This window comes from Lissotriton vulgaris, chromosome 5 (assembly GCF_964263255.1).
Source record: "Lissotriton vulgaris chromosome 5, aLisVul1.2, whole genome shotgun sequence".
NCBI classification, from domain to species: Eukaryota; Metazoa; Chordata; class Amphibia; order Caudata; family Salamandridae; genus Lissotriton; species Lissotriton vulgaris.
In genome coordinates this window covers 208408932-208430894 of record NC_141693.1, presented here as the reverse complement: position 1 = coordinate 208430894, position 21963 = coordinate 208408932, and the positions used below count along the sequence as shown (strand labels likewise).

At 43.4% G+C, this 21963-nt stretch overlaps 1 protein-coding gene across 1 annotated transcript in view; it reads right to left on the bottom strand.

The window, feature by feature from the left end:
- Positions 1-21963, bottom strand: part of AMBP (alpha-1-microglobulin/bikunin precursor) — a 54016-nt gene that overhangs the window by 26746 nt on the left and 5307 nt on the right. The window contains exons 2-5 of the mRNA XM_086921179.1: positions 9151-9293; positions 8098-8174; positions 5081-5194; positions 2151-2252 (exon numbers count right to left, since the gene is read on the bottom strand). Of these exons, the coding sequence (XP_086777305.1) occupies positions 2151-2252; positions 5081-5194; positions 8098-8174; positions 9151-9293 (436 nt within the window). The remainder of the gene's footprint in view (positions 1-2150; positions 2253-5080; positions 5195-8097; positions 8175-9150; positions 9294-21963) is intronic.

Genomic DNA, 21963 nt, shown 5'->3' with positions numbered 1-21963 from the left:
AAAGGTATGCACCGGGACAGGACTATATGTAAAGGCATGCACCCGGGACAGGACTATATGTAAATGTATGCACCGGGACAGGACTATATGTAAAGGTATGCACCCGGGACAGGACTATATGTAAAGGTATGCACCGGGACAGGACTATATGTAAAGGTATGCACCCGGGACAGGACTATATGTAAAGGTATGCACCGGGACAGGACTATATGTAAAGGTATGCACCCGGGACAGGACTATATGTAAAGGTATGCACCGGGACAGGACTATATGTAAAGGCATGCACCCGGGACAGGACTATATGTAAAGGTATGCACCCGTGACAGGACTATATGTAAAGGTATGCACCGGGACATGATTACAATCAAGCTGTGCTTGTTTTATTTAAAATTATTTTATTTAAACTGATGCACCGGTACAGGACTGGAAGTAATGCTGTGCACATAGACATGACCCTACGTAAAGCTATATACCAGACAGGATTACAAGTAAAGACGTGCAGCGAGACAGGGCTACATGTAAAAGTATGCACTCTGATACAACTATGCATAAAGTGATCAGCAGTATGGACTACACGTGAAGCTATGAGCTGGGACAGGACTACACGTAAAGGTATGCAGCAGGACATGACTATAATTAAACCTATACAAATGCATCAGAACAAGAATAAAAGTAACATTATGCATAGATAAAGGACTACATGTAAAGCTATGCACTGCAACAGGTCTACAAGTAAATATATGCAGCGCTACCGGATTAAAAGCAAAATTATGCACGAGTAATTCTATTCACACGGACAGGACTACATGTAAAGCTATGCAAAGGGACAGGACACAAGTAAAGGTATGCACTGGTACCAGCCTACAAATAAAACTATGCAGTGGTGCAAGTAAAGCTGTGCAATGGGAAAAGACTACAAGTACAATTATGCTGTGCTACTGGAGTACAATTAAAGCTATGCACAGGGACAGGGCAACGAGTAAAGGTATCACCAGTACAGGGGTACAAGTAAAGCTATGCACTGGCACAGGACCACAAGTAAACTATGCACAGAGACAGAACTACAAGTAAAGGTATGCACTGGTACAAGCCTGAAAGTAAAATTATGAACTGGGACTGGACTGCATGTAAAGTTATGGACTTGGACGTGACTACAATAATGCTTTGTACGGAGGACGCAAATACAAGTAAGGCTATGCGCTGCTACAGAACTACAGTAAAAGGTATATACTGGGTTTGGACTACAAACAACACCGGACATGACTACACATAGATGGGTGCACTGGGACAGGACTGTAATAAAGCTTTGCAACGGGGGCACACATACAAATAGAGCTATGACCTTGTGGATAACTACTATGTAATGCTATGTCTGGCCAGGAAGGTTAAGTGAAGCATGGGCTAATGTAATGCAACAAGAAATTAACAACTAGTTTTAGTCTGCTTAGTGTAAAATACAAAGGGCCATATGTTTCAAGCAAATTCACATTCGCAAATGCGAATTTCCTAAATGGTGTGTATGAAGCAAAATGTGGTGCAAAACAAGGAATCTCAAAATTTGCGATTCCTTATTTTGCAATTGCATTTAAGGAATCACACATTTTGCGATTCCTTAAATGCAATGTATGAAGCCAAAAAAATTAGCAAAATGTTCTTAAGGAATCGCGAATTCCTTGAAAAATGCAAATTTTTGCATTTTTCAAAGTGCCATGTGACGCACATACATGCCCTTAGGGCATGTATGTGCGCCACATGGGCACCCATGCATATTTCAGGGGTGCAACTGGGTGTCCTTTGGACACCCCTGCACCCTTGAAATTATTCTCAATTTGCGATTAGCAAATTGCGAATCGCAAATTGAGAATAACTTCCCATTCATTCCCATGGGCCTCCTGGCCCAAAGAAATGAATGGGAAAGTATTCCTTAATTGCGATTCGCAATTTGGTAATCGCAATTAAGGAATTTTAAGAAATCACAAAAAAAATGCAATTTTGTACATACATACTTATTTGCAATTCTATTTGGCAATCGCAAATCAGGTTGATGATACATATGGCCCAAAGATGCGAATTTGTCATGTCAGAAGCACTACAGGAAATTTTTCATCTGAAATCGAAAGCAAAGTATACGGAGATAAACGTCTCATTACCTTCGTTTTTCATCCTAAAAATTGAGTCACTGGGTACTCCCTGTTCCAAGGAAAACTGTGTGAACTCTTCAAACAAACTTTCCCGCAGCTCCGGAGTCCTGCCTGGAGGTGGAACAAGAAGAGGGTGAGAAGAAGAGAATTGAAACCGAGAAGAAGTCACAAGCAAAGAGTAAGAGGCCTGATAGTAAATCAGAGAGAGGGAAAGGATCCAAAGAGAGGACTTCTGGAAGATTACAACATGTAGAGAGACCAATACAGTAGCTAAGAGGAGACAATTTCTGCAGGGTATACTACTGTAAAGGGCAGAACATTATCGTGACCATAAAATCCACCTCCTTGGGCAAGCATTTGTGCAAAGTTGGTAGAAATTTGCAGAAACTAGACAGAGAACCTTTGGAAATAAGAGTGGACTTATACAAAAGTCTTGAGAACATCATAAAATGTGAGCAAAAATGTAGGTGCTGATATGATCTTTAGAATGAATATGTTTAGGGCTTTACAGGGAAGTGAAAAAATATTTATAGACCATGGGTTAAGCTTTTTAGAAAGTAGACATAGGCACACTCATTATACATTCATTCCTGGAATGAAGTATGCCATGCCACCACCTGCTCCTGGTGAAGGAAGCCTGCACGTCCTGTTCTACTCCAACATGTATGATGCTGAAGTGGAAATAGGTCTCTTCAGGCTGAGAGTAACCAGCCCATGCATAATGTAACTTTTCCAAGACACCGATTGCTCACAGTCGCGGCCGGCATTAATCACAGGCGGGGGCCGCGGGTGAGGTGTGAGGGGGGTGTGGGGGGGGGGGGGTGGTAAATGTAATCATACATTTCTAAAATGTACCTGTCCGCCGGCCGGCCGGGTCCCACGTTTTCTCGGCTCCTGCTCAGGAACAGGAAGCAGGCAGCCTCTCTCCCCTAAGCCAATCACAACACTGCAATGGCAGCATTGTGATTGGTAGGGGCGGCTCCCAGCCAGGCGCCCATGGGAGGTCCATTTCCTCCATGCTTGCTTAATTGCAGCCTGAATGGAGAGAGGGCAGAGTGCCGCAGAGTGCCCCAGAGGGCCGACTAAACCAGGCATGTCCACTCAGGCGTGGGCACACCACTCCTCCCCTGCCCAGCACTGCTTGTAGAGCAGCACCGCCCACCCACCCGCCCGCAACCAAACGCTTCTGCTTTCTCGCAGTGCGAGAAGCAGAAACATAAAATGGTAGTTTTACCATTTTAAGTTCCTGCTTCTCAAACTGCGAGAAAGCAGTGGGGCGACGCTCCTCCGCCCTAGTGGAGGAACCGCCCATGATTGCTCATCTGTGTGCTTTGCAAAGGCTACTCCAGTCCCTCTCTGCTGCCTTACAACTCTGTAAGATAGTGGGTGAAGTCACCCATGCACATTCAGCACCTGTATCATCTGAACTATTTTCACCATCATCACTTCTGTAAAACCTTTTTTAGTGCATCTTACATTCCTTTGCTTTTAGATTTGAGGGTTCCTTATTACTGTATGAATCTTTCTGAGTATTGCCAGCTTAAAGAACTGTGTCCTCACATGTGTTCTGCAAACACATACTCTTTTCACTGTGCACCAATTTCTTACCAGGATTATTTGGAGGCTCAGCTGTGTCACCAAACTACAAGGGGGCATTCCTCATGGTTTGGGCATTAGTTTGAGTTAGCCCTTGGGCTTAGAACATATGTTATATTTAGGTACCAGTAAGTGTCTGGCAGTACCCTTTCTACAAGCACTGTAATTAGTGATTGCCTGGGTTAGCAGCTGGAAACCCCTTGATTGGTCTTTGGTAACCCTGGCACTGCCCTTGCTCCCCCTGGTCTCAGACCCAACAAAAGCAGAGTCTGGAACTGAACGGTAACAGGGCTATTACAGAAAATTCACATTATGTAGCTAAACCATCTTGCACTTCTCACAGCGCCTCGAGGAAAGTCAACTCCTAGGGGCATATTACCAAGCAATAGTGATAATTATCGCTATTGCTTGGTTAGAGACAAAAATGTACCGCTAAGCTGCGGCGATTTTTATCGCAAATAATCCTTGGTATTACCAAGGTTTATCGCTAATGCGATAAAAATTGGCCGCAATGCATGAATATCGCTGAAAAGTCAGCGATATTCGTGCAGTACCGAGCTAATGCTCTTATCCATGTTATCCACCTCCCATTGGATAACATGGCTAAGAACTGCTCAAGGCAGGTGTTAGCTTTAGGAGATATTCGCGGTTAGCACGAATATCTCTAAAAGTTGGTAATAGGAGATAGCGATGTTAGCGACTGTTTCCAGTCGCTAACATCTTGGCACGCCCACTTTGCATGTCATTAGTGATAAATATCACTGACATGCAAAGTGGGGCCCAAGATGGTCTGTCGGTAAATGTTGTTAGCGACAGCTTGGTAATAGGGAGATAATTTTATCTCCGCTTTCTTGGCTTTTAAAGCCAAAAAAGCGGAGATAAACCCCCTTGATAATATGCCCCCTAGTGTCATCGAGGATTAGAGGGGGTAATCTCATTTCCAAAACTCCAGATGCTTTGCACAATTGACTTTCATGTTTTCCTTCAGCAAATTATGTCAAGCTTCCCATATCTTCTCTAGTAAACGTTTGTAAAAAATATTTTTATTGCGTTTTTTCCAACTTCTTTTGTCTTTGCAGAATGCCATCACGAATTTGTAAAAATGTATACAGTGCGATATAGGAAGCTTCCAGTGATTCGTAGAAAGTAGGTAGGGAGGGATCTAGGAGAAAGCTAGGAACACTAGTGTGGAATGTGTAGTAGGGTAACAGGATCTGGGTAGACTTTGTAGAAATTTGACAAAGGTTTGCAGACAGAGTGTAGTGCCTGGTGGAATGTGTGCACAGTTTTTGCTGAGAGTGGACTGAGATCCTAGTTCATTGCTTATAAAGGTATCTCATTACCATAAAGTTTCACAGTTGTGGTAGTCTCTCCGCCTTTGGTTTTTCGCATGAGAACGATGGCGTACTCATCATAGTTGGTGAACACAACATAGGATTCGATGGTCATTTCCCACTCTGTGGAGAAAAAAACAGCATTTTAAGCTTTTGAACAAAGCACCTACTGTGAGGAGGAAGGAAGAGGCTTAGGGCATATACGTGAGTTGTTTTCTTTAAATAATGAAACACTTCTTTGAAGAGGTGGGCAGGTTCTGTATCTTGATATAAGTGCCCCTGGCATTTATAGAGCAACTGAACATATGAGGTGATGTTAAAAAGACTGTTGTGTCAGCACAGTTTTGAAACTTTTAGTACATTGACCAGCACTTCATTTTCGTACAGTGGTTTTGGCCACAACAGTCTCAGTCAAAGGGCCTTTACGAACAGCTGGCTGAGCCTTATCCAATTTCATGTGTGATTTCAGGTGTTTACACAGCTGATTCTGAACGGCAATCTCCATTATTTAGCAAAAAATTCAAGAGGAGAGATTGGTAAAAAAAAGCAGAGATTTTGGGATCAATGGAATGCTTCTTGCGCACAGTAGGAAGAATAGCTTCCGCCCATTTATCTGGTACTAAGCCGGAGAGGAGAGATTAATTGATTAACTAGGGCAGGATCATCAAGCTAACTTTTTTCAGTTGATGGATTGGGCACATGTCAGTTGGCAAAGAAGAGACAACTAAATCAAACGATTTTAAGGCAAGCACTTCTGAGATTGATCATGTACCTTAAGAGAAGGCCCAATTATCACATCAGTAGCCCCAAATTACAATGCAACATAATTGACTATGTCATGGATCTTCTTTTGAAAGTTAGCAGATAATATAGGATAATAATTTTTCTTCAACTTAAAGACTTCCCTGGCTGGATTATGAGATCCTAATATCTGCTTATGGAAAAGCATAGATGTAAACTTTTTAGTGGTTTTGCTTTAGGAGGGCTGAGTATTGAGATTTCTGTTGGAATATGTAACATTACAACGCATGCCATTACATCGCATGCCGTTGAAACACCAACCATTACCCTGACTTTCTGTCGGGGAGCGCTGGAAGATGGAATAGATTCATTATCTATTCTAACTCCAGTGCGTGCAACAGTTGGGAAGGTGTTGGAGTTAAATCCAACACCTTCTACCCACTCCTTCACACCTTTTTCGTTGCAATGGCATGCAATGTAATGGCATGCATTGCAACGGTTGCGTAGTAAAGGCTGTTTCCCTTTCTGCTGTGGCTCATAGTCCTTCTGCTCTCTCCTTCCCAATTGTTTACATTACCTTTTAAAACCCTTTAGATCCTCATTGAACCAATGAGTGGTGGGTTTTTTACAGCTGGGTGTAGATAATTTAAGAGGGATTGATTGGTCTAACAAGGTAGAAAGCAATGTATCAAGTTAGAATTGGAGGTTGGGTTGCCTATGAGGGGAGGACAGGGTGAAGTTAACTATTTTTCCGATGCCTCAGGGACCAGCTGTTTTCAAGGTCTGGTCAATAGGCAGTGACTTAGGGCCAGATGTATCAAGGCTTTTGCGACTCGCAAAGGCCGAAATTCGCAGAATTTCGGCCTTTGCGACTCGCAAACGGCCTTTTAGCATAATTTGGTATGTAACAAAAAATCGCAATTTAAGTAATCGCAAAAAATTGCGATTCCTTATTTTGCCATACCATTTAAGGAATCACAATTTTTGCGATTCCTTAAATGCTATGTATGTAGCAATTTCAATTTGCGAATTTGGGTTAAGAAATCGCAAATTACCACCAACTTGTAGTTGGTGGTAATTTGCGATTTCTTTTAAAAATGCCATATTTGGCATTTGTAAGGGTGGCATGTGAGGCACATACATGTTCATAGGGCATGTATGTGTGCCACATGCACACACATGTGAATTTCAGGGGGTCTTTGAGACACCCCTGCACCCTTGAAATAATTCTCAAATTGCGATTAGCAAATTGCGAATTCGCAATTTGAGAATTATTGCACTATCATTCTTATGGGCCTCCTGGCCCATAGGAATGCATTGGAAATTAATCCTTATTTGCGATTTCGCAAAATGCGAATTCACAAATAAAGAACATTAAGGAATCGCTAAAAAATAGCGATTTTGTACATACACTCCATTTTGTTGCGAATTCTAAATAGCGATTCGCAAAAAATCGCTATTTAGAATTCGCAAATCGGAATCTTGATACATCTGCCCCTTAACTCGTTGCACTGCATGGGCTCACTCCAGTAGTGAGTCTAGTAGTGAGTCAGCATGGTGACTGTGAAGACTCAATGGGCAATGATTTAAATGATAGTACTGCTTAGGCCTTCTGCCGCAAAGCGAGTACACATGAGCTTGTAAAAACTCAATAAGCACTGGCTGAATACGTAGTGCTCCATGACGCAGAGCCTGGAAATGTAAATTAATAAATATTAAATGAGAAGTATTTAACCAATAGTGCTGCATGAGCTTCTTGAAGCAGACAGTGAGCATGGCAGCTTGTAAATACCCATTGGGCATTGACTTAATTTATAGGATTGCATGGGCCATGTGCAGCACAGCTCGATAGGCTTCTAAAGTCTCAATGAGAAGTGACTAACTTAGTAATGCTCTGATTCAGACTGGGGTAGTCGCACTTTCTACCTCATTCTGGTGATGGTTTCAAGGCTCAAGGAGATGTTTACGTGAGGTCAAGAGGTGTGAAAACATGACGTGAAGCCTATATAGCTATTAATACCAGTTCTTAGGCTCGGTGGCAATGTCCAGTTGTTCCTGCAAACCTTGTAGCTTCTTTAGAAGCATAAGCAGGAAGCAGCAGTGATGCTATGCCACACTCCAGGACTATGACCACAGTAGGACATGATGGCACCTCCTTTAACTAGGGTTCATGATCCAAGCATACCGCAGTGAATCTCTCACCAAGTGACCTGTAATCTTAGAGTTAACATATACAAAGTAAACACATAATACTCATGAAAATTGAATTATTAAAATAAACTTACTAGGACTGTAGTAAGTAAATTTCCCCGGAATGTTGGTGTTCTGATATATGCCGAAGGCTGTAGAACATACACCTTGCCTGGAGAAAAAACATTAAAAAGTGTTTACATTTGCAACTAACATGCAACCTGTTTCCATGTGACTGTAGTTGTATATCGTATGATTTACACAACAATAATTTTGCTGTAGTTATGTGTTTTGTAGCCCTTGCAATGCTCATGTCATGGAATTTCTGTCTGCTAAAAGCAGATTCGAGCTGGTTTTGCGTATGCAAATGCGTCAGCGAGTCCAGGACTTAACCAACGCACTAGAACAGGACATCCGACATTGGTCCACAATGGCCTCTTTCCTTCAAGTTTATCAGAATATCCTTAAATGATATATTTTCACACAATACATTTAAATGAAGCTCATTTATACAATCAGTATTTAGCCTGAAAATCTGGCAGGCACCAGAACAGTGTTAGAATTCCCTCTATTTGACCATAGATGGAGCAGAGCATATGTTAGAGTAATACTGGTTGATGTTTACACAAAATTCTGGTAGTTACTTTCTGGACATAAACATACCCTTATCTCATTGTCGGGATAGAGTTAACTGTACATGTTCGTGTTCAGGTGATCAAGTGATCAAGTATCCTGTTACCCTAATGAGTTTGGCCATCCTCAAACACTATCAACTAAGTTCATACCCGAAGTCGAAGTTTTGTCCTGAAGTCTAAGGTCCCAATTCACAAGTCTAAGTTTAGACCTGAAGTCATTGGGCCCGATTCACGAAGCTAAACGAAGACTCCAGGTGTCATCTTAGACTTCAGGTCTAAGTTTACCTTTGTGAATTGGTGCCACAGATGCTGATCTGGTAATTTTTCTTCTTCAGCCGATCACTGAAAAGCTCCCAAGCTGGTGTTAAGGAGCAATGGATGTACAATGAAGGTATTGCTGCAGTTCAGTGGATGGAGGGCCGCAGGTGAAACTTGAATTCATGTTTGGAGGTGATGTTTTGGGGCTGTCTGCCGTATGTCTTGCCTTTGTGCAGTGGGTTCACCATAGCTTACCTTATTCTGGTGCTGGTTGTGCTAAGCTGGTCACTGGTCTCACCAACACCCATCACCAGCGTTCCCATGACAGACTTATCCTTGTATTGTTTTAACCACGTGCAGGTTGAGCCTATGGCAACATCGTACCATTTGCCATATATCTGTGGAGACAAGAGAAACATGTTAGGGTAGCTGTACATCTACACAGTGCTTTAAATGGGCCGGTACTGTCCGGTACGGAGTACCAGCACTTTTTTATTTTACCAGGGAGAGTACCAGCACTTCTGACGAGAGATGTAATACTTTTCATTGGAGAGTACGGGCACTTCTCAGAAATAAGCAGGGACTCTGGTACAGAGTACCTGCACTTCTTTTTTTCCATTTTCAGCACTGCATCTACAATATTTAGATGCCATGAACCAAAAACCGTGACTCATATTCTCACATGCCTTGTATTGTGGTATATATTTCGTTCAGAAGAGCAGACCTCTAGCCCAAAGCAGCCCTATAAAGTTCATTTTAGGTGCTGTGAAGTCTAATTAGTGAACAAAAACATGGAAATACAGCCTCCTAATGCCACTAAACTTTAAGGAGTCGTGAAGAATCACATGTTGACCTCGATGCCTCTAAGAGGCTATCTTGGGATTGCAGTAAAGTTCACTCTACCCATCTTTTGGGTTGGAACTTTTGTGGCTTGTGGAACATGCATAACTGCTGGTACATGCAGCCACTCCTTGGCCTAGCTTCTACACTGTGCAAGCTGGCAGCACGTTTCACCACCCAGGAAGTTGTTGGAGAGGGTTGGGCGACGAGAGGAGTGAGAGACGAGAGTACGTAGACGTAGTTTAGTACTCTATAAATAACAGTCCTGCCTATGCTGCCTTCGCTGTCATTTGCTTTGCTGTATCCCAAGAAAAGAGAGATAAAGCAGGAACGTGCATGGATTGAAAAGTAGAAGTTACACAGCTTGTACTTACAACACCAGAGAGCCCACATACTCATTGGGCTTCCCATGGACATCATAGACCACTTAGCTAGTGCTGTTACTGACACCATGGCACAAGAATGACTTCCCTGGTTGATGTAGCTCACCCGGAAGGACTCTTGATCTCGTGTGTGTGCTTCTTCCAGGGCTGCACTGGGAAGTTAAAACAGACCTGGCGAAAATGATCACCTCAGCCCCCATGTCAGCCCTTCCATTATAGAAAAATCTACTTTACATGACTATGGAAGTGTCTTCCCAGTGTGTTCTTGTGGTTTGAGAGTCTGCCATTTATTGCAGTAATATCCTTCTACCTGTGTTTGGTACTCGTGTGTAACATGCACCCTTCACTTTCTCTTGTAACACACTGTTTTCTACCTCTTACATTTGTTTGTTTCCAATACCGGCACAAGTGCCACCAGTGCCTACGTAACGTTTGTTCTTGTGCTTGAGTGTCCTCCATATATTGCAGTATTATACCGCTATGTTTATTTTGTATGCTTTTGTAACCGGCACATGTCACTTTTTCCTCCTGTAATGCACCGTTTGCTACCTCTTGTATTTTGTTGGCTCACGATTGTCACTTTTGTAATGCACCGTTTGCTACCTCTTGTATTTTGTTGGCTCACGATTGTCGTTTTTGCTTCATTTAATGTAACGTTTGCTTTTGTATTTTGCTCACTTGTAATGTTCTCATGTATCAGTTATGTTCCTATTGTGAAGCGCTCTGACACCTTCGGGTAAAGTCCGCACTATATAAAAACGCATAAATAAATAAATAAAAATAAATAAATGTGTAGACGTGCTGATGCATGCTAGAACCAAAGCAACTCTTTCAAGTTACCACTGGGGTCTCTTAATGTTCACTACCGCTCCTGGAGACCGAATCTGGCCTCCAAGTGTCAAAGCTGGTCTTCCAGGGCTCCAGCCTCCCGGGGATTGTCTGCTTGCCTGCTTGGCCAGTCCGGCCATGGTTTCTTCTGGTGTCCTTGTCTCACTGTCACCTTGCCCCCACTATACTGCTTCAGCTTTTTGGCCCTTTGATGTGAGTAGCTAGTGTCAGGTGGGTAACTGGCAATCAACAAGTTAGTTTAATCTGTTTAGATCTATAAAAACGTTTCCCTCATTATCTTTATTATCAGGAAGACGTTATCAGAAACTAATTTAATTTTGCCAATTTTTCCTTAATAGTGCTAAGTGAGAGCCTTGCATTTTAGCTTCCGCAACTGTATGATCTGAAGGTAAAGATGATCGATCTGCTGACACACGTCTAGTTCTGACAATTCTACTAACAACCTAAAAGAAACAAAAATCTAGATCGACTTTGGTTGCCCTAGGCATGCCAGCTGGAGGCAAATTCACAGATCCTTTCTGCTAAAGTCACATAGTAAGAAGTTGAAAAAAAGGGAAAATTATGTACCTTTACTGCCTCTGCAGAACTCAGATAAATCCAAGATATTCCAGTCTCTAAGAGAGTGACATGGTCATGCAAGTTTTTATACCCCAGAGACTCATCTGTTCTGTTTACTGCAGAGGAAGTTTAAATGCAGTGGCCTGGGCACCTACATTAACTTGTTCACTGGAGTGTTCCACTACATATTCCTGTTTGAATTCCACGTCTTATTGCTCTGTCTACTCAGTGTCTGCTCATTTCAACCTCCTCACAACAACCAGTTCTATCTTAAAAATACAATCTTGAATGATTCATATTAAATTGGAACTTAGCCCACAAAAGTCTGAATTACACTTTATCTCTATAAATAACAATTGTATATTTACTCGTAGGTATGCTTATTTCTACACCTAAGTATAACTCTCTCCTTTTTTGGTGTACACGATTTCTGGGTGACGAGAACCGCGTGATGACTGTTGTTAGAAAATGTTCTTACGCGGAGGTGCACTCATGACCTACCCCTCTCTGCCCTCCAGACGAGCAACTCCGCGTCAGATCATTTCCTAACTGCGGTCGCCATGGGGTTCTCTGTCCTGCTCAATGGTGTAAGAAACAAAACACAATTAGGGCTTAATACCATTGGGACTTCATACACAGGTACATTTTAATTATAAATATCCCTTGAGATTTTTCAGGTTCTTCCTTTTTTAGGTTTCGGCTACCGTCCCACTGCGTAAGCAGTGGGCGGAGCCGAAATCTTTTGTTAGTAGTATGGGGGCCTGAACACGCCCCTCTTCTCCATTGGCTGGCCTCGTAAATGCTGGCCAGCCATTGGAGGAGAGGAGCGTCACTGAGTTCAGGGCCCGCCTTGACGCGATTCGGGGGCGTTTCTGGGTCTTTTTTTAAGTACCGCCCTCTCCTCTTCCCATTGGCTGGAATTTTACCTTCCAGCCAAATGGAAGGGGAGAGCGCGAAAAACACGCCCCCGAATCCCTACACGCACTCCCATCCCACCCCCGTCCATTCATTCCCCTGTCCTCGCCCTCCCGTGCCTCCTCCCTCCCGCCCACCCACTGTCCGTGTTCGATGCTGTCCAACCTGGTTTCTTAACATCCCTCCCGTTGTCCTGCCTTCTCCCTCCCGCCCGCCCGCTCACTGTCCGTGCCTCCTCCCTCCCGCCCGCCCACTGTCTGTGTTCGATGCTGTGATCCCCCGCCCTCGATCCCGTTGTCCTGCCTTTTCCCACCCGCCCGCCCGCCCACTGTCCATGCCACCTCCCTCCCGCCCGCCCACTGTCCTGTGTTAAACGTTGTTCTACTCACCCTCAGTGTAATTTAAATACTCCTCGGTGAAATAATAAGAAATACATGAGGTGTGTTACCTGTCATACTGGAAGGAGAATTGATCGGGAAAGCGAATATTTTACCTTGGAATAAATTGGCAAAGACAAATTGCCCTTGCTTCTCTCAGTGGAATGCACATTTTGTTTGTTTAGCGTGTACGTCACTTGTTCTAAAACCCACCTTGAACGTACTTTCCAATCCACTGGGTGTTGAAACCGGACGACAGCTATTTAGCACAAATGAAGGTTTGTTTTAAAATGATGTTGACTGATAACACCTGACACAGGGCGCATTAAGCGTATTATTGCGAGAGGCGCGCGCGGTAAATATTTCCTGATTCGTGCGGCTATTTTTGGACATGACAAATGTGCGCGTTTTTCAAATTTAATGTCCAAGTGCAAGTCAGGAAAAAGGCAAATTACAAAATCTGCATGCGAATGTAAATGGGTTTGTCAAAGTTGTGAGTGTGTGTGTGAATTTCCAAGTATTTTAATGCCGAGGTGTGCTGGCAGACCTCGCGTACCGATTAATTCACAGACGTCAAAGAAAAAGAAGAATATGTTTGCTCATCCTTAATTTATAATTAAGCATTTTAGAAGAAAAAATATACATTGCCCTTACCGCGGCGTTGTTTGATTGTACCTTCAATGAAGGGAGGCGCTGCCCTCTAGCGGGCACACTTAGAATGCATTTGTTTTATTTCCGGCGAGTACTCCTACTCGGGAAAACATCCGCAGTGAGAAGATTATGACCTGAAAAAGTGAAGTGTACAGAACTTCTAAAATAAATTGATGCTGTTAAGAGGAAGTAAGAGGTGTCTCCTAGCACCCTTGTTGATGACAAAGTATATTGTTTGGTGAAGGCATTAGATGCTTGCCACCTGAAACTTGTGAGCACCTAAATTAAACAAGCATTTACAATGCAACGGTTTCGCCTTTGGAAAATTTAGAGCTATTGGCAATGTAAATGACAATGCCATTTATTTATCTGTTTTCAAAACCAACACATAAATACAAATTTTGTCATTTCCAATGCCAATAGCTCAAACTTTTCCAAAGGCGAAACCGTTGCATTGTAAATGCTTGTTTCTTAAATATACACAATTCGCCCAGGTGTAGGGTAGGGAGTACTCATCATTTTATTTGGTCCTGAAGAAAAGCTATGGGTCCCTCCTGGACCACATAGGCGTCAAACATGTTGACCTTTCAAAAATCTCTCATGTTGGAATTGTCACAGCTCATTATACCCCAGTTACATTTTTCGCATTTCTGTTTTTAATCCTACCAAGAGGATTATAGATGTAAAAACTTGATGATACTATTTAGGTACTTTTAAGGCACAACTTCTCTCTTAAGGCACCACTCCATGTTCACCGAACCTCACTCCCTCATACGGCTTGAAGAGAAGATCTCCACCAACGAGCCTTCTTGCGGGGCCCTTAGGCATTGCAGCACCGGCCCCACGAGGAGCTAAACTCTATGATGAAGCATGACACCTACTTGGGTGTGTGAGGGCGCAACCTTCCAATAAGGAAGACTCTCCCTCAGCTGTTGGATTGTCCACCTACACCTTATTTTGTATATCTCTTTTTCGATAGGAACAGTCACCCTCCATTTGTATTTGTACATTGCCCAATGGGAGCATGGGTTCTGGACCTTTAACCTGCTCCTAGTCCCTACTTTTTTTGACTGACCGGAGTATGGTATCAGCCAAACTCTAAGTAAGGCCATAAATGTTGATATGACCATGGTATTGGCTGTTGGTGGCAGTGTGGACCTCTTTACTTTTTCAAAGTGGTCTCTAGATGTAAGGCGCTATCCAGTACCTCTTCCTATCATCAAATGTTTTGGTGTCAAAACTGAATCTGGTCTCTAAATCTGTCACTGCAGACTGCAGTAGTTGCTACCTTTTGCAACTTTCAAATGTGCAAATTGTGCAATATTCATCCCACCTTGGCTGTAGAAGGCTGTCACTCAGCCATCTCTGCCTTTAAAGGCTCCACTCTCAACTTCTGCAATGCACTTTATCTTGATATCAATAGAGGGTCACTTCAGTACATTCAGTGTCTGCAAAATACAACAGCCTGGGAGGTTACCTCTGCCCCCAGATTCTGTTGAGGCTCACCTGCTCTTCGCCAGCAAAAATAGCTTCCCATTTAAGTCAGGATAATGTTTAAGTCACTACCAGGATCAATTGAATCATGGCAGATGGACCAGAAAGGGGTCTGCCTTAGCCATCTCTTTAGGGATCCCCGCCTGCCTGGCGGAGACCTCTGCTGTGAAAGGAGCTGCTGGGCCTCTATCTCCACAGCACTGCAGATTTGCTGAGCTAAACATGTTTCAAACTCCCATTCATCTAATGTGTATTTATTGAGAACATAAACTCCCAAAGCAAGAGTTTGTTTTCTCAATGCAAAGAATAAATGACCTCGAGGTGCCTGGAGTGGTGGCCACCAGCAGGGAAAATTAGTGATCGTTTCCCCCGCCCAACAGGTCTCAGTGATTGTCAATGTGACCTGGTGTCCCATTAGCGGGTGAGCATCAGGTCTACTCTGCCCAGCCAGAAGAGGGTCTCCTGATGTAGACTAGGTATCTCCCTGACTCTAAATAGAGCACGGGAACTGCAGGTGTGGTGGGACAGGAGCACCGCTAATTTACTGCAGTGCTCCTGCTATGACAAGCTATTATTGAGGTACCATATCTGGTACGCTGGATTGTTCATTTGCCGGCTTCCATGTTCTTAGCCAAGTGCGTCCATTCTTATACTTCTGATCGAAAGACATTTCTGCTCCACTAATCACAATCCTCCGAAAATTCCTCAGAACTGTAGATAACGATCTGGCAGCTGCTACTTCTCTTGTCCTGCTTTATAATCTTGAATGCACTTCCATTTTAAATCAAAGAAGAGAAATCCATGGTCCCTAATAACAACATTTCATGGAAATCTAATATTCATTATTTTTTTTATTATTAAATATTCGTGTATTTATTTAAAAATGTTTTTCAACAATAATTCCCAATGTTCAGTGAGGTGGAAAACTGTCTCTGCTTGGTGCTCGTAAGAATTACACACTCGTGTGATAAACAGAAATGGTTTTGTATCACAATAGATGACCCAGAACACGTCTAGATACAAATTTATTTGGGTTTGCCTAATTAGTCAATAGCATTTTGATCCTTATTGATAGTAGAATCATCATCTGAACTCCTGATCTATATGGGCCCGAGAAGATGTTGAGAACATGTGCCAACATAAGCACATACATGCAGGGGACGCCAAAACAAATTGTAGTGGGTGATCTGAATCGGTAGCATGTGATGCCTTGGGTGGAGTGTTGATCCGAAAGGGCAGGATGAACAAGGGCAAAGTGCTGAACCAGCATTCCAGCAGGGGAGAGGCAGAGTGAAACAAATTTAAGCTGCAGTGACTTGCAGTGCTGAGAGGCACATGGCCAAGGTGGACCATCTCCTGGGAAGAGAGGCGTGTCAGCAATTTGCCCTTATTCATCCTGCCCTTTCGGACCAGCCCTTCAACTGAGCAATCACACTCTACTGATTCAGATCTTCCACAACTATTTATTTTGGTTTGCCCTGCAATATATGCTGATGTTGGTACATGTTCTCACCGTCTTCTCGGTGTCCTGATGATGATCCAGGTATCAATTGGAATCGAAACACCATCAACTATTTAGGCACACTAAATGCATTTTGTATCTAAATGTATTCTCTGGGTCACCTACCAAGAAAGCTTTGTGATACAAAACTATTTCCCTATACCACATGAGTGTGTCACTCTTCTGAGCACAGACACTTTTCCATGTCAGTTTACATTGTGATTGATTGTTGCATAACATTTGTAAATAAATGATTATTTAATCATTAAATTGACTGTTTGATTTCCATAACATTTTGTTATTGGGGAACATTGCTCTCTTCTTTAACTGATACCCCAGGTCCATAGTAATCATAGGGTTCTCCTTGTTTTTTAGTACAGCCATGGTCTATTTTAGATTAGTAAACCATTCTATCATTTATACTTAAGAATCGCACTTAAGAGAGACATGTCGGTGAAGGCACAGCTTCCTCGCCACCAGCCTTTGACTGGGCTAAAGTATCCCGCAAGCGCCACTAAGCGCGCAACCACGGCAGGGGCTCGCCGACAATCGCCATGGAGCAGGTGATCAGCAAGAGAAAGTGAGCTCTGGAGGTCTACTGCATCCATCCAAGCCACCATCAGGACACAGGCTTGGGCGTTAGCCACCAGCACTCCGCTAAAGGAGATAGAAGCTTGTCATGATCATGCTCTCCGCTAAAAGGCTCGATAACGCCACCAGCAGACGGCAGATGATATCTTTTGACAGTATTGCAAATCTCCCCCCCACTTTTCCTCCTTTCATTCAACACTGGGCTGCTCCCCGAACTCCCAAAGGCAAACTTCCCACAGTGGGACATGGGCTAGTGCTTCCTGCAGTTTACGTCTCCTGTAGCCTGCCTCTATGTGACACATGCTCCCCGTACATGTGCTATTGTTCTCCTCTTTTCCTTGCTAAGCATTTATCGCTGAAAGGGCTCCATGCTGATCGCCCTTTCGGACCACAGCTCACTACACTTAGTGGCTCATGTTACTTGACCCTTCTGTTTTACATAGACTTACCTCTGTAATAATGGACTCCTCTACTTTAATTACCTTCACTTGAGGCCCCCCCCCATAGCTTGCCCACCAGGTCTTTCCCGCTACTCTGGCAACATGGTGTATGGTTACGCTCAGTTTGGAGGAGGTGCCGTTTGCACCCTGCCTGCGGTATTTGCAAACCAGTTCCACTGTTCTAGGCTGCACACTGCTATCAACACACTGACACTCCTGTACTTTATGTCCACACACTCTTGCCTACACGGTGATAGGCTTGAAGCTTGAAGCTCCAACCTGACACCGACTGCGCAAGGCATTAAGGTAATCGTGTTGAACATCAGGGGGATGCACACCCCTTCTAGGCGGTACTCGATATACTCTTACCTGCACTTATATCGTTCCTACAAGAGACACACATCACTCAGACGCTGGAGAGACCAGGTCTTCAAAACGACTATTCATTCAATGCCATGGGAGTCATAATTTAGATTACAATGGGGACACCCTTTGTGGCCATGACTTGTCAATCCTCAAGGTCGTTACCTCTTCATGGAAGGCATGTTAGAGTGCATAGTTTGATCAGTTATAGCTTAGGCTTTAAGGTTTTTTTAGAATTAATTTTTGGGGTATTTACGTCGTTTTTATACATATTTGCGGTCTTCACACTTAGGCTTCATGATAAACGAAGTTGCATCTACTAAATTTCTACACTTATAACTCTTAAATCTACACTCACACTTGAATGTCTGATGGGTTTCGGGGATTTTATTAGTCTTATACACCACGGTACACTAAAATGAAAACTTTAGCATGGTAGTACATTCAAATGTGCACATCTACGGCTATGTGATCATCATGAGGCCATTTAATCTCATTTTGATAAATAACTCTTTTTGCATAACCTTCACAGCTATTAGCCTGACTGTCGTGATTGACAGCATGGGGAACCATTCAAATGAAGACCTAAATTCCATCCTTCTCTTAGTTTAAAAATAAACAGATAAGGAAAAGTATTATTTTTCATTTGACTTATGAGTCAAAATAAGCAAAAATGTAAAGCTGAGGGTCCTTATTATAATGAGTAGTGTGGGTGAATGAAGGAAACTGAAGCGTGGCTTCCAAATCTAAATATGCTGGTCAATGTCCTGGATCACAATGGCTTAGGGCAGTCTTCAGTTATTTTGATACCTTAGGTGAAGCGCACCATTTGTGCCCTTTTTATTGGCACGTATGTATCTGTCCCCCTGTCCAGTGGGTACATTAGGCAACACCTCCCAGCACCGAATGCCATGGGTGACTGCCTATGTGCTCTATGTAGAGCAGTAAGGGACCCATTTCCCTCAATCCCAGGTATTAATTAGGCAGTTAGTAAATTCTGACACCGCTGAGAGCGGTATTTAATAGATGGTGCAATTGACTTACAATTCCAACTTTTGGACCCCTCGATGGGTGACGGCTAGAGTCGGACTGGCCTATAGAGCAACCTGGCAGTGGCAGAAGGGCTGACTGGTCACTTTGTGGCCGGTGCTTTGACAGTTTGTGAATCTGTTTTATATCCTGCTGGGCTGGGTTTTACTGTTGATTTCCCTGACATGTACCACAAGCATAGCCTACAGTACCCACAAATGCATGCAGTCTCCCATACCCAATTTTCAAATGTGGACCACTTTTTTGAAGCTATAAGAGTCGCTAATGGGGCTTGGGCCTATTTGCTGTCCCAGTTCATCCCTGGTGTTATAGTGTGGTTTTCATATTCAAGCGGTGCCCCAACTCCGAAGATGCACAGTTTTCCCACGTGATTTGCGCCAGGGTTTCCTGGTGAAAAGCGTGTGGACCAACACCCAAGCAGTGTAATTTACCATACCACTTACAACTACAGTTCAGCATGAAGTCCCATTTTAGCCCAAAGATGGGTTTGAATCCTGGTTTGAGAGGCTACATTGTGGGGTCGAGATGAGATTACAGGATGCAAGAGAGAGCTGTGAAAGTGGATTTTAATTTACCACTCACAAGTTTTTCATAAATATGTTGAGTGTCATTTATGTCTTCATTTATACTTTTACTAATTGTATTTATTTATGTAATGGCTATAGGGTGCTCTCTGAAAATATCACTACCACAACGCACTTCATCTTGTTACCACTGTAAACCAATTATACAGATCACGACTTATTGTTTGGTAGGCCTCTTCACGTGAGTCCAATCTACTGTGCACTAAACCTAGCTAAGCCATGGGCCAATCTTACTTAATTACACCCCAGTGTCATACTCTTACATATTTACGATCATCACCACCAAATCTTGTCTCCCAAAGAACTTACCAATGGCTGCAACATGGAGGGAAGTTACTTAGGGCCTTATTACGAGCATGGCGATCCTCAGGACCGCCATACTGGTGTTGGCGGTCTGACCACTCTCACACTGTGGGTCCACCCATAGTATTCAGAGTGTGGCAGTCGGACTTCCACCAGACTGCCGGCTCCACCGGGATCCCAATAGGCTGGCGGTCTGCAAGCAGCCTGAAAATGCTGGCGGTGCTGCTGCCGGCACCGCCGAACATATTACGAGTTGCCTTTTTACCACCCATCTCATGGCAGTGAGCCTGTCATAAAAAGAGTGCCAGAGAGGCAACTAAGGGGTCTGGGCATGGGGGTGCACGCGAGAGAGGGGCACATGTTAGGCCCCGGTTATAGCACCCCTGTTCCTGCACGGTGTGGCATGCATGCCACACCATGCAGGAATGTGCTGCTGGTGCTGTCAAGGCAGCACGCTCGCTGCATGTTAGGCTCTACTATGAGCCGAACAGCCCACTGCAGTGAGACCCCCACTCTACCGACCTGGATTCAACTCTGAATCTGACGGGTGGGTGCACCACGGCCTTGGTGGTCCTCCTAAGGATTGAGCGTTGGCCGTTGCGCAGGAGGACCACCAAAGTTGTAATAAGGCCCTAAAATTGCAGAGTCCTATACTGTGGAATGACCTTAAACCAAGCCTGAGATTGGAACCAAACTATGGGCCAAAGATTCCGATCCTGTGTTTGCAGTTGCAAATAATTTCTGGCCATTTACAAACCACATTTTAGGAGTTGGTAATGTTTTCACTTCTAAAATGGGTTTGGGTATGGATAACAAATCCGTATTTGGAAGGGAACATATTGTGAGCGTCTTTTCTAAATATCAAATTGGTTGTCCAATTTATCAATGTTTTGCAACAAGAATTCCTGTTGCAAACCATTGAAAAGTAGAGGTGGGCGAGGCCCTGCAAGTTCCAGCCACATTCCTGACCCTGGCTCAGCTCCAGTTTCTCTTGGATCTTGAGCCCAAAAAGGGCTGAGCTTTCAAAGACGGTGATGCGGCCTCAGGGCTAGAGCTGAGACCACTACCAACTCTCACTGAAATGTAAAAAAAAGATAAAAGCAGCCCTAATTGCTTTAAACAAAATAGGTTGCTTTAGAAATATATATTTAATTAAAGTCCATCATAGTGGCCTTGAGGACCACCATCCCTATGGTTTGCAACAGATTAATGAGTCACAATTTGCAACCTGCCACATGAATATTCATGAGATAGGTAGGATTGTGACCCACTCCCAATTACAATTTTGTGAAATGACCTATTGACGCATAGATCGGTTCACACAATTCCACTCTGGCCACACACATACTGGTTACAAATGGTGACCAGTGCAATGATACATCTGGCCCTGTGTGCACTTCGGGAATAATCTGAAAACTGAGTTTTACGAGCTCAGCTATAACTGAAGTGCACTTTAATGGGGTTGCATCAAAGAAAGCAAGACTGAGGCCTCCCCTTCACTGACTGCATCTCTTTACCAATACATATTTGGGGCTCTGAAGGAATCAAAAGGCTACATGTAACAGTATACAAAACCCCTTAATAAAGAAATAAATTGTGCCTGTCAGTCAGAGCCGTCACACCGGGTGCCAAGGTCGAGAGGACGCACTTTGCATGTAAAAGCAGTCTGCAGAGATCTTTGTGGACCCGGCATTTTTAAGGGGCTAATACCAATAGCATGATATCTCTGCTGGTTAATGCACTTATGGAGAGGGATCTGTGATTTGTCTGGTCATAGTTTTAACTCATGATAAAGTAACACCAAGGGTTAATGTCCCTGCTGCAAAGCACAACGTGTAACATGCAGATCACAGATTTGTATTTTGTGCAGATAGCTCAGTGGGTTACTTCTTTTGTCACAGAGATCCTTTTGTTGCATTGAGTCAATAAGTTACAATCCTAAACAGAACATTGCTCTATTAACTAGCATCAAATAGCTGCATGCAAATTGCAAGGCATAGGTTTGGAACCAAATTGTTTTTTCCTCAATCTTTCGTTATTCTAAGGTTGTTAAAAAGGGTTCCTTTCAACAGTAATACAATTTTCTTAGTATGACGCCCCCAATTATTGTGTTAGATTTCAAATCCTGCGTTTTGGGGGCCGAACTTGTTACCACTTTGTTTCTGGTTT